Here is a 13,605-nt window from a genome sequence, read left to right as displayed (position 1 = left end):
AGGGGGGCAACCCAGCTGTGTGAGACATGGTGGTTGAAGGCAGGTATTGTGGAAACAAAAGGACCTGGTTCTACCCTTCAGGTGCTAACTGGCCTTGGATAGTTTCCTAGGTCTCTCACTACCATGTTCATCTGTGAGTTGGGGCAAAGATTAGCACCTATTTCATAGAATTAAGGATCAGGTGCTCTAATATATACCAAGTGCCTGGCCCTGTGCCTGATATGCAGGGAGCGCTTGATAAATGGTCACATTTTTATTGTCATGGGAGATGGTTATGATCTTGACCTTAATAAGCACTCCCAGCTGAAGAGTCTGGGGGATGGATGGAAAAACAAATGCTCTTTCCTCCTTGCCCTTTTTTGTTTAGAGAATATGGGCTAGATTATTTGTTCTCTTTACTCACATTGTCCCCAGGATCTCCTTCTAGGAGGCTCGAGGTATCACCACACCAACAGAAGGTGGGCAGGATCCCGAGGAAGGGACTGGGGAGGGGAGGGGGCTGTTAGTTCTGAGAAAGGACTGTTCATCCACTGCCCAAACAAAGCTGGCTTCCCTGACTTCCTGGGCCCTTGTTGAGTTGAGTGTATGGAGAAGCCACTCAGTTTAGAGTTCCCAGGCCCCCTGTGATGCACTGGCTGTTCGTAGTTCTCTCCCCCCAGGGTTGAAAATGGCCTTGGTGGAGAGAAGCGTCCCCGCAGAATGGCACAGGCTGCCACCAGCGATTAGAACAAAGAAATTGGCATCTGTGCTTGCTGAAGGCTCTTCCTGGGAAGGTGCACAGGTGTAGTAAGGAACAGGCTAGTGCTTTCAGAGCCGTCCACCACAGCCTGAGAAATGGAACAGCCCCTGGCTAGGGCCAAGCACCATAGCTCGGTAGTTAGAGATGCAGGCTTGGACATTAGGACAGACAGCAGTCAAACCTCCCGGGCAAGCAACTGAGCCTCTTGAGGCGTGGGTAGCTCATCCGTCAATGGGAGAGTAGAACCATCAGGTAGCTCACCTGCTGACGGGAGAGTAGGAGAACCATGGCAAGAAGGAAATGGGTGAGATGAGGCTTACGAAGTGTATTCAATCTGAGCATAGTGAGCCCGTCATCAGCCATAAGGAAAGACCAAAGCCAGGCTTCCACTGACCCTGGGCAGAAAAATTACTGATGTTTAACAATCTGCCATAAACAGGCCCCTTAAACTCTTCCAATATCCACAAAAAGAAAAAGCCATTGAAATCAAAAAAACATCTTTTCACCTTCCTGTGTTCCCGGATTCTAAGCACTGAGGGCCAGGCTCTCTCCATGGGAACCTGGGACTTGGGAAGGTGCAGACAGGCCCTGGTTCTGTGGCCGTCTTCACCCGTTGAGCAGCCAGATAGGAGCATATTCATGGCCCACTAGCTTCTGTTTTGCTTCAGTGGGTTGTAAACTCGTTAGATATCCTGATGCTCTTAAACCTGATGCCAGGTGGTGAGCAGGGTGGGGCTCTTTCCAGAACCCAAGAACTGCCGCTCTTGCCAGTTCACTGGTGCGTTACAAGGGAGGAAACGTGGCTCCATTAGGAAATCTGAACAGACACCAGTAAGCGCCCAGGCCCACCTAAGCGAATAGCACACCTCAAAACTAGCAGAGAAGACAGTAGAGATCGTTTCTGAGTTTTCCCATGACTTCTCATTTCTCACACATTCATTCCTTTCCTCAGTCACATAGTCACAAGATGGTGGTGACAGGTACCAACTGGGTGGGAAAATCCCAGATTGAGGAGAAAAAAAATTAAGTATAATCCATTCAACTTTCTCTTATTTCTGTGAGTTAATTGTTACAATTCAGATTTAGCCAAAACTTGTTCAGCTCCTTGATCACCATTCTTCCCTGGGAACCCAGTTGAGAACCACTGAAATAATATGTGTGCTGTGCCTAAGAGATAGCGTGGCACACAGTCAAGGTTCAGAAGACTGTTTCTTTCCCTGTTTACTGTGAACCTGCCTTCTGGCTTCCTAGGGCATATGTATGACGAGAACGAGCGTGGGGTTAAGCCCCATCTATGTATCCTCTCAACAGAAGCCTACAGAGGATCCACATTTATGGAAGAAGAAACTGAGTCTCACCAAGGAGGAGTGACTGGTCCAAGGTCACATAACTCACAAGGGGGGAACTGGGACTCGCAACTCAGTCCCCCCCCCGCCAAAGCCATACTTTTCTCCCTTCCTGGCTGATTCTTTGAGGGTGTTCTGATTTGCTTAATTAAGAAAAAGCAATAATTGCACTATCTGAGAGGCTGAAGGCGTTTTAACTGTTCGGACTTTGAGATGTAGATGTTCCATTTTATTAATACTGTTTTGTTTTGTTTTGTTTTGTCTTCTTTCCGTACTCCCCACTCAATCCCTTAGAACACAAACTTGACTACCCAGGAGCATGAGAACATCATTGTGGTAAGTCTCTTGGGAACCCTCTCCCACTGTCCACCTCCCGCTCCCCATAGTCCTTCCCCCAGCCTGAGGGACTTCTCGAAGCACTTGTGTAATCCACCAGCATGGCAAACTCGCTCATTCCTGTCTTTTCTGTCAAGCCAGATGGGTCTGCCCTCCTGCCTTTGCACCTTTCAGAGCCCCAATGGATGGGGGAGGGGAGATGCAATTATCAATCTTTGAGATTTGTAGCAAATGTGTCTTCATTGCCTCCTCCTTCCTGACTGTGCTGGGGTGGGGGGCGGAATTGATGGTAGAGAGCGTATAATTTGTTGAGAGGTAAACCATATTAGCTGAGAGGTAAGCATTCTCTTTCTTGCCCCAAGACATGTCTCCTAGTCAATCCACATATAGAACCTGGATTTTATTCTCTCTGATATGCAAAGTGAGGTCATATTTTCTAGGACTTGACTATGATGTAAACACCTTCGGAGTATAATATCTTCCTGGGTGACTAAGCTCTAAAATGTGACTCTCACTAGAGAGAAATGAAGTTGCACCCGTTGGAGGCCCAACACTGTGCCGTGTATTTGAATCTTAGGTAACTAAGACAGCCCCTACTCCTAAGGAGTTTATCCTCTACTGTAGGGAAGACAAGTGAGATCACTGTACAAACAGGCACGTAGTGTAGAGAGTAGAGTGATAAACTCACCTGAGAGAGAAACCATGGTGCTTCCTGGAGGCAATGGTGTCTGAACTGGGTTTTGAAGGATCAATAGGACTTTACCAAATGGCAAACAGAGTAAAGGCATTCCAGAGAGAGGAAGCAAAACATGTCTAGAGATGTAAAACAACGTGGTACATTCTGGAAGCTTCAGCATTGCTGGAGTGTAAGGTATAAGGAAGTGGGAAGTAGGGAGGCAGAACTTGAGACAGAAGTGAGAGGCAAAGCCTTATGTGCCCAGAAGGGACATTCACCTGCCCAAGAGGGACAGGACCCAAGAGGTCCTGTGGCTACGGCCTTTGAAACAAGGGTAACATGCCAGATTCTATGCCTCTCTGAGCTGAATTAAGGTTTCATGGGTCCTCCCACCTGGCCCTGCCAAGCCCAGCCTAGAGAATCACCCTCCTCACGCCAGCTGGGTCTTGCGGGTACCAAAGGAGGTGAGGCCCAGGCCATTTATTATGGAGAATGAGGGGAGTACTTCCATGGAGCCCCAGCTACAGTGCCTGACACATAATAGGTGCTCAGTGGGTATTTGCTGAAAATATAGGTGTTTTTTTTTCCCCCTATGGTCCACCCTGACCACCCATTGCCTTCTCTTGCTAGAAGACAGGGAATGTGAACCTGGGCACCCCCAGTCTCCACCCACCTTTCTCTGGTATACTGTTAATTAATAGGTTTATTTAACAAACATTTTTGGGCATGTGAGTACAGGTATGTGCCAAACTCTAGTCTCTGTTCCACAGACTTAGAGTTGCTGTTGAGAGATTTACTGTGTGCTAGGAGAACCTGGAAGGTCGACAGATATTCAAATAATAACATGATCAGGGGTTGAGATTTGTTAGGGGAGCACAGAGGACAGACACCTAACATCCTCTGCCAGTGAGGGTGCTGGGAGGATGACAGAGGGCTTCCAGGTGGAAGTGAGCAAACTGGATCCTAAAGGATGAAGAGGAGTACTCCAGTGAAAAGGAGTCCAGGGAGAGAGCCCAGCCCGAGAAAGGCAGAGCAGTGAGACTCTGGCTGGGGGAGAAGCAGATGAGGACATGGGTGCCGGGGAAGAAGTTGGCATCTTCCTCTCCCTGCTGGCAGTACCTGTGGGCCCCACCGTGCGCTTCAGCCCTGGAAGAAGGGTGAGGACTTTGGACTGGGGATGAGCCTGGGGAAGGTATTTTGATCTGAGGGATCCAGGCTGCTTTTATCCAGCTAATTTGGCTGAGCTGACCCCTTCGTTAGGCTGGGCTAAGCTCCCCTGCTCAACAGACATGCCTGAAAACAGAGATTTGTCTGAGGTCTGCCCCCGACCCTGCGTTTTACAGTCTCCCTTTCAGGGCTCCTTATTACCAGTGCCCTTATTGTCACTGGGAAGCCTCCCTTTGGCCCGGGGATTGCATTATCTGATTTGACCTCTTGGCAATTAGTCTTCTCCCAGTGAGGCTTGGTATTTTTTTTATGTGCTTATTTTTCATGAATACTTTCACAAGTAACTTGAGTTGGTCTTAGCCTGTCTAGGGTCAGGCGTCCATCTGTGCAATAGGTAGTTGTCGGCTGGTGACGGCTGGTGCGTCCCTGGACGTGCATGAACCTGGAGCCCAGCTGCCATCCCGCATGGTGGGCTTGAAGCCAACTGTGGGCTCAAGTTTAGAGATGGTGCAGACCCTGGGCCCCCCACCCCACTCACTATGACCATGGGCGAGTCATGGGATAACTTTAATTGGATTCTATTGAAAATATCTGTTAAGATATTCTTTAAAAATACTTTTGCAAGTATTTCATGAGTATATTTCATTAGAAAGAAAGAGAGAAAAGGATTTCACCCTATCTGAGTGTCCTCTCCAGAGACAGCCCCTAAGGGTAACAAACCCACACAGATACAGGTGGGTTTTTATTTTTGTTTTTTGGCATTAATGATGTGATGCTAGATGTGTTGCTCTGCATTGGTTCTTTCATATAACATGGCTTGGAGATGCTTTCAAATCTCTTTGTGCCTATCCACCCCAGGGTTTTCAGATTCAGTACCTGTGGCATTTGGGGATGAATCATTCCTTCTAGGGAGCCTGTCCTGGGCATTGTAGAATGTTGAACGGCAGCCCTGGCCTCAACCTAGTAGATGCCAGTAGCACTTCCCTGTCCTGATGATCAAAAACATGTGGGACGCCTGTATGCCTCAGTGGTTGAGCGTCTGTCTTTCTCAGGTCGTGATCCTGGGGTCCTGGGGTCCTGGGATTGAGTCCCACATTGGGATCCCCGCACAGAGCCTGCTTCTCCCTCTGCCTGTATCTCTGCCTCTCTCTCTCTCTGTATCTCTCATGAAGAAATAAATAAAACCTTTTTAAAAAATATGTTTCTAGACATGATAGCATCCCCTGGAAGGCAAAGTCAACCCTGATTGAGAACCACTGGCTCACCTCATACTCTCTATTGGCTCTAGAATATTTTTATTTAACCAGATGGCTATTCAGATCATTTTCAACTAACTAGACATACTAAGCCTCAGCCTCCTCATGTATGAAATGGGTACAGCAACAGTGCCTTTCTTACAGGGCTCCTGGGACAGTTTAGTGAGCTCATGCGCCTAACATGCTCAGCAGATGACCAAGCTTATAGAAACAGCATGAAAGTATAAGCTCTTAATTAATCATACCTTTTAGAATGATCGTAACTCTGTGATGAGAGCAGCCCTTATAACTTCCCTGACTCTCTGTCTCTTCATCTGTATAAATGGGAATAACTCCTGCTTGACCTCACAGAGTTGTCATGAGGATCAAATGAGATAATAGCATGGAAGCCCGGAGCCCATGCCTGACACCCACTCTGGGCACTTAAATCCTTCCCATTTCTTTATTCTTTGACTCATTCCGGAGAAAGAGAGTCTGGTATGATTGAAGGGGCTCAGGCCTGCACGTGGTCCCTCCTCGCAGAGCTGGTCCGAGAGCTGGGTCTGGGGAGCAGAGCCAGGCACCCTGTCCTGCTGCCCCTGCTATGGCCAGACCAGCACAGTGGGAGGGCTAGGCATGCGGCTGCAGAGAATCCCCACCCGGTGTATGGAGCCAGAGCCGTGGGCCAGCCTTGTGCCACTTGTGTACTGTTGTCTTTCATTGCCCCATTTCTCCTTAACTATGGTCACCAGACGGGGCTATTTGTGTTCTGGTTGTGTGGAGGGCCAGGGTTGAGAAGCAGTGTGGCAAATAATTCAGGCGTCCGAGTCATAGCCATGGGTTCAAGTTCTGCTCCGCCATGTTCTGACTGCGTGACCTTGGACAGCAGACCTAATCCCTCCCTCCCGCTGAGAGAAGGGGCAGGACTCACAGCCCCTCCCAACACAGCAAAGATCACACATGATGCAGTTAGCACTGAGCCCAGCAGGGAGCGTGCCCAGGACAGCGCCTGCTACTGTGGAGGTTGCTGTTGCTCTGTCTCTGTCATGGGTGTCATTTCTGGCCCATGTAGCTGGAAGGGGACTATGACAGGCCAGCGGGCTCAGCCTCACGGGGAGTGAGGCGCCCACCAACCCCAGCCCACACTGTCCGGAGAATGTTCTGTGCCAGTGGAGGTATTCTCTGCTCTCCCTGGCACAGTGGCCACTGGCCAAACGGGACTCCTAGCACCTGAGATACAGTTTGTGTGACTGAGGAACTACATTTTTTATTTTATTTCACTTAAAATGGTTTATTCCCTGTCAGTTAAAATGTGAGTAGTTGCACGTGGCCAGTGGTCTCTGTGCTGGCTGGTGCTGCCCCAGACGGATGAGACCCTAGGCTATTGGTCAGCCTGGCTGCTGGTGCTCAGTGTCAGTCACTTCCTCCCTCCCAGAGGTACATTCGCATGATGTCTGGTCATCTCTTCTTGGCATCCAGTGATGCTTCCTTTCCCCAATGGCCCCAGGCCCAGTGGAAGGCCTTGCTGAGAAGTCCCTGCCCATATCCAAAGGCATCGCTGTGGGGAACAGATCACAGAGACCCTCTGAGATCGAGCAGGCAGGTCTGAGCCGTGAGAGTCAGCGAAGGGAGAGCGTGTCCTCACCAAGCCCTCTTGGGAGTCGGGCCAAATCACTACCCCTTGCCCTGTGTCCAGTATAGCCCAAGTCAGCCCCCATGTGTTGGTGGTGCTCTGGGCAGCAGGCTTATTCTGAGGCTGAGACTCCAAAGCTTCTAGAGTTTTCTCTCACCAAATCCCCCCAACAACTCTGTGAGTCACTTGATAGGCTAGAAGACTAATGCCCAGAGAGATTGAGTTGCTCACTCAAGGTCACACAGCCTGGCAGTCTTGGTGCTGGGTTCTGGGTCTCCTGTTTGCTAATCTTGTGCCCAGTGTGACAAACAGGAAAGTGAGCAGACTTCACATGGTGTTGACCATCCAGTACCTGACATGTATGGAGAGCTGGCCTTACCAGGGTTTATACCAGGAGTTCTCAGTTGGATGCAGTAGGCAATGTCTGGACACATTTCTTTACAGTCATTCACATATTTTATTTGAATCAGAAGTTTAGCAACATCATCACAACAGAGATTATGAAAGGGGAAGAAAAATCAAGAATCAAGAGTCATTTGGGCCCTGGGAACCTTGTGCAGGAATGACAGTGGGAACCAGTAAGACTCGTACAGCCAGCTTGAGAAGGCTTGGTAAGGAACGAACTCAAGGGATGTCACGTATTCTAACCTCCCTTAATATAAAATGACCTGTGTGGAGGCTTTCTGGTTGTCACAACTGGCTGAGAGTTGCTGCCAGCGTCTGGCGGGTTGACCACAAGGTCACTGCTCAACCCCCTGTGAGGGATAGGGCCATCTGACCCTAGGTGGCGACACAGCAAGGCTTGGAAGGCCTCCCTCCCGCTCCTGCAGTGACGCTCCCTGCCCTGCTTTCTAGGCAGAAACTCAGGCGTTAGCAAGAGAGGATATAACGTTCTAACAGTTACACTGCAGTCAGCTTCAGAACTAGAACTTGAACCCAGGACTCTGACCCCAGCGCCCAGGGTTATAACCGTTGCACTGTCCTGCCCCGTAGCCATGGACTGTTCATCTGAGGGAGATGTGGATGGACAGCAGTGGGTCACGGAGCCCCTCTAGTTACCAGCATCAGTATAGGTGTGGTATACCTGGAGGGCAGCCCAGAGCTTTTATCAGCTTCTCAGTGGGAGCCATGAGCACAGCCCACCCCCCCCACCCCACCCCCACCTGGAGATGGTATGGATTCTTTCCTAGAGATTCCAGCTGACGTTTGTTCGTTGTCTTTCAGGCAATTGCTCCTTTGCTGGAAAACAACCATCCACCACCAGATCTCTGTGAATTCTTTTGCAAGGTATGGCATTACTGAAATGGGGCTATGTCCACAGGAGGCAGCCTGCCTCCCTGTATGCATGCTGGGGTGGCCTGGCACGATTTGCTGAAAACCCAGGCTTCCCCAACCTGGGTCAGGGCCCTGGACAGAGCCGGAAGGCCAGCCAAGGCAGTGCATTCTTAGAGCTACAGCTCGCTCTGTGCCAGGCAGGTGATAAGCAAAGCCCACAGTCCAAACCAGTGGGTCACGGAGGAGCATCCGGCTTTTCCTTGGAATATCTTTGTAGCCGTCTTGGGAAAAATTTGTAGCAGATTTTCTGGGTTTCTGACGTCAGAGCCAGTTTATTATTAGCCACGGCTCCTCTGAGCACCGGCTGGCCCACAGTGGGGCACAGCTATGGGGCTTTTCCTGAACAGGGAAAGCAGGCAGGGATGCCAGGTCAGCAGGGAGGAGCCACAGAGCAGGCCATACACTCCTTTGGACCCAGTGCCAGGCTCCCAGTGGGATTTACATGGAACATACCCAGGGTACGTTGGGGACCAGTCATCCCTCACTCTGAAAGCACCCTTCAGCAGTCCGGGGGCTGAGCCAACATGCAATCCTGTTTTGTTCTTTGCTGTGTGATTTTTTTTTTTTTTTAATGTAATGATTTGATGTCCTTGGAGAGACGCAGAGCCTGGATGTGCTACCCCAGTGCTCTCTGCTCTTGCACTTGCTGACTCACTTCACTGGTGCTCCTTTCTTCCTCAGCTCCTTCTACAGCCACATGCTGTCCTTGCGGGGGGAGGGGTGCATGGTGTAGACTATGTCCACCAGCAAGACGAACACGTGGCACAGCAAAGCAGCTACCTGGGAGACCTGGTGGTTTCTGGAGGAGGGGTGAATGTGGTACCCTTGGTGCCTCTGCACCCGCTCAGAGAGCATGCTCTCTTTACGTCAGGGGACAGGAGCTGCAGAGATTACAGAGACAGGGATGCATTATCCCCTTTGGAGAGTCTCCCCACCTTTTCCAGCAACCCACAGAGCCAAGGGGGCGCCCAGCCTGCTGGCCCAAGGTGCCCAGGTGCATTCTCAATGTGCGTGTATGGGCATGTGCCCATGTGTGCCTTCTGGGCCAGGCAGGTGAGCTTTTGAGGTTGTCCCTGCACGTGTCTGCATGCGTGCAAGAGCGTGTCTGCACAGGCCTGGGGCTTCTGTGCTGAATCGAGGCCCCCTCCTTAGGGGCTTGGTAAAACCAAAGACAACTATAAACGGGCCTTCTTTGCCCCCAGTACTTGGGGGGCGTCATGCCCTGAGCCGGGTGGGGTCAGATAACCCAGCACGTGGGCTCCTGAGAGGCTGGCCAGCTGCTCCCTTCCCTATCACAGCAGGTCATCTCCTCTGTCCGTATTTTGTCCAATTTAATCCACATCTGCTCCTTGTTCCCCTCTCAGGCTATATGGTCTCTCCCAGATTTCATGGTTTTCGAACTTTTGTTCTAAAACAATGGATCTTTGTTCAAAGTAAATCATACCTGGGGGTTCCTGGTAGCACAGTTTAAAAAGTAGTGATGTAGAAGAAGCCATTGTTTTTGGCATTTCTTGCTAGAACTCTAGTCGGTCCTGAAACAGGAGGCTGCCCTGCCCTTTGGAGGGAGGAGTCCCAGCCTGGGACTGGGGAGCTGCTGTGAGCCTGCAGGCTCTTCATCCTCTTGGGGGGTCAGCACCCCAGCATCAGGTATCTCATCCACCAGAAGTCCTGCCCAGACGGGAGAGCTCAAGGGGAACAAAGCCGCCCCCACTCAGTCCACCCTGGGCACGCCTGGGCAGCCTCGCCTGCCAGATTTTTCAAAACCAGGATTCTAAGATCTGAGAAAAGTGTATTGCTCTTGGATTTCCCAGGAAAGCCCTGATTTCTAATATTCCAAGTCCTGCGTCCTCATCCAGAGGTTAGAAATTCAGCATCCTTAGGGCAGGGCAGGCTATAAATGTGTTGGCGTGGCCGGGCCTTGTCTGTTCCAATCAGAGGCCTTCAGTTTCAATCTGAAAAACAGAACACCACCCCGATAAAGTACAGAGTACAGTAAAGGTGCATTTGACAGCTCGCAGACTGCTGCCAGCTCATCAGAGCCAGTAGCGGAAAAGCCACAGAACTTCCAGGATTCTGGTGTCTAGGCACTAAACTCCTGGTAATCTCCAGTTTTCAAGACTCCTCTGTTCAACCGTGCACTCTGAATCTTGGTGCTGCAAAAAGGGTCACTGTAGTAAATACGGTGTCGGAATGGACGGCTGCCTGTACCACCTGAAACAGTCTCAGACCTTAAGAGCCACAGACCAAGTCAGGACTTCCAGAGGCCCGATCAGCTCTGGGTGGACCCTGCCAGGCTCGCCACTGACTGTATCCTCCTGTCTCCTCAGCACTGCAGAGAGCGGCCCCGGTCCATGGTGGTCATCGAAGTGTTCACCCCCGTGGTCCAGAGAATCCTCAAGCATAACATGGTGAGTTGCCCTGACACCCAGACTGTGAAGCCAGTCTTTCACTTACCCCGGCCTGACAGCCAGGGGCTGGGGTTGGGATTCAATTTAAGTTGGAGTGTTTGTGCAGCCTGTCCTCCTTGGCTATATTTTTTTCTCTTAGACAACAGGAAGAATCTTTTCACAGTAAAAATAACAAAAATAGTATGGCTGGGGGAGAAAAGAAGTTTCCCATGTGTCGAGTCACAAGTAATGTCTACAGACACTCTGCCCTAACGTCTTCAGTAGGGGCTGTCCATAGCATGTTCTTCTAGAGGCAAAGGCTGGAAAGGGCGAGAAGAGTGACTGTAGCATGGAGAAACCTGACAGTCACAACTGTGGCTGGCCGGTCACAGTCATCAGCAGCGGTGATGAGTCATATGAGGGCAGGGACCCTGATACAGTGTAAGGAGAAGAGCACTAGACCTCTGGGGGCTGCTTCTCTCAAACCCACAGGTCCCGTCTAATCCTGAGAAAAACATTTGACCAGTCCCCATTGAGGGACATTCTACAGAATACCTGGCCAGCACTGCTCAAAACTGTCCAGGCCATCGAGAACAAGAAAAGTCTAAGAAACTGTCACAGCCCACAGGTACTTAAGGCAACATGATGACTGCATATAGCGGAGTGTCCTGAGTGGGATCCTGGAACCAAAACAAGACATCAGGGGAAACAGAGGCAATCTGAATACAGTATAGACTGGGCCGTATAGACTCTCAGTCCAGGGACAGCAGCAAATATCATGCTTTCTCCATGCTACATGTGGGGATACTGAGGCTTGGCAGAGTCCACTCACTGGCCCCACAGGCCACAGCTAGGAGGGAGAATAACTAACATCTGCTCACATATTTATTGAGCACCTGCTTAGAGCCAGACACAGTGTGACACTCCAGCATATTACATTATTTGACCCTTATGAAAGCCCTTATGAAAGCCCTCCTTTCACGGATGAGGTGCCTGGGACCCAGAAAGGCTCCATAGGTCATTCAGGGAACCCATAAGCAGCCATGAGTGCTCCTGAGGAGTGCTGAGGAACAACAGTCGAAAGCAGGACCAGTATTCCAACGTGCCCTACCAAGCCAGCTACCAGCCTGGACCCAAGTCACCTGGGTGCCATGTGACTGTGGGGCAAGTTGGGGTACTGAATCTGGTGTGGGGTGTTTATGGCTATTGCCCCCCTGCCCTGTCAAGATTCAGCATGTGAAAACAACAGTGTCTCCACACCAGCCCCCTAACCCCAATCCAGATGGAAGTGTATGACACGTGTGCTCCCTTTCCCCATCCCACACTCATGGCAGACATCGGCAATCGATTGCAGCACTCTTCCTGTAGAGCCCAGAGATAGCTTCAGATCTGTCTCAAAACAGCATTCCAGGTAGCCCCTAGTAATTGAACGGTGCTAGTACCATATGGATTCTATTTACCATCCTCTGCCCTGAGCAGTCACACACTGTAATTGAATTGCTGCTTATTTCTGAGGTCCTCCTTGATTTGAGATAAACACATTTCTAGTTTTCTGAGCACAGGGGAGAGGAATACTCCATGCAGTTCTTTCTCCAGAACTAACAAAGAAATTCCCCATGGTGGTGATGTGGAGTGTGAATTTGTGCCCTAATTTGGGCTTTTGTAGTTTCAGGGACACTCTCTGGCTTCAGGCTGCTGCGAGGAAAAGATTTCTGATTATTAACTTTAAAATCACTATCAGCGTGGTGTGAGGTGAAGGCTGTACCCTTTCAGAGTCTAGAGGAGAAATCTCAGAGGTTTTTTTTTCCGCTTTTTTCCGCAAAGGACTTTTCTATCAGGACCTGTTAATGGCAGAGCCACACCCCCCAGGGTATATTTGTCTGGGCCCATGCCTCCTCTAGCACTTACACAGTTTTGCATATTCCATGTTCATCAGTAGGCTGGTTAATAAGGCTTCTCTTGGGAAGGGGGGGAGGGAGGGTTGACTTCCAAGGGAAAAAAGTCAAAATTCAGGCAGCCTCCCACAGCTTAACTGTACAACATCTCCCTTATATTTGGTTAGTTTTATGGGCCTAGAGTGTTGACCACATAATAATTTTCTGAATAAAATTCAGAACAGCTTCAGGGCAAATCCAGAATTTATAGCATCTGTTGTGGCCTGGCAGAGATCAGGGACCTTCAGGCATGAATCCTCACTTCACTTTTGAAGAACTCCCCAAATGATCCTCTGCGTCTAGGGATGTGATAAAGTTTCACCGTCCCATTTTGCTCTTGGCGTCTACTAATTACATGCTATGAACTCTAGCAGAAGAGAACTGTAGATAGGATAGAGGGGGATTCGTCTCTTCTGCAGAAGAACAGATGTATGTGAAGCAGTGATGGTGGCTTCTGCTAGGCATGGGAAGCATGGCAGATCTTTGGTGAAGCTCATCTGATGCCCCCTACAGCTTATTACCAGCCACAGGCCAGATGCACTGTTTTGAGCTGGAGCTCTCAGCTGGCGTAAGGAGTCTAGTGACTGGCTAATGGGTGTGCCTACCCTGCCACAAGCCACATGACTGTCAGGCCCCTCCCCTTCTCTTCACCCCATAGGCACTGTTCCTCATTAAGGAGTCACTTAAACATTTGGAAGATGGAGGAAATCATACACCACAAAGGCATTCTGGGATTTCAGAGCTTCCCTTTTCCTCAAGAGTGCTTCTTTTGCAGATATATCATGTGTCCCACTTCATAGATGAGTACATTGAATCT

At 50.0% G+C, this 13,605-nt stretch overlaps 1 protein-coding gene across 1 annotated transcript in view; it reads left to right on the top strand.

Moving 5' to 3' along the window:
- LOC121499956 (c-Maf inducing protein) overlaps window positions 1–13,605 on the top strand; it is a 229,222-nt gene that overhangs the window by 179,763 nt on the left and 35,854 nt on the right. Inside the window, exons 5-7 of the mRNA XM_041771256.1 lie at window positions 2,380–2,421; window positions 8,357–8,419; window positions 10,795–10,875. Coding sequence (XP_041627190.1) covers window positions 2,380–2,421; window positions 8,357–8,419; window positions 10,795–10,875 — 186 coding nt within the window. The remainder of the gene's footprint in view (window positions 1–2,379; window positions 2,422–8,356; window positions 8,420–10,794; window positions 10,876–13,605) is intronic.

This window comes from Vulpes lagopus, chromosome 10 (genome assembly GCF_018345385.1).
Source record: "Vulpes lagopus strain Blue_001 chromosome 10, ASM1834538v1, whole genome shotgun sequence".
Classification (NCBI taxonomy): Eukaryota; Metazoa; Chordata; class Mammalia; order Carnivora; family Canidae; genus Vulpes; species Vulpes lagopus.
The sequence above is the reverse complement of the archived record's forward strand: the minus strand, read 5'-3'. Positions and strand labels throughout refer to the sequence as shown.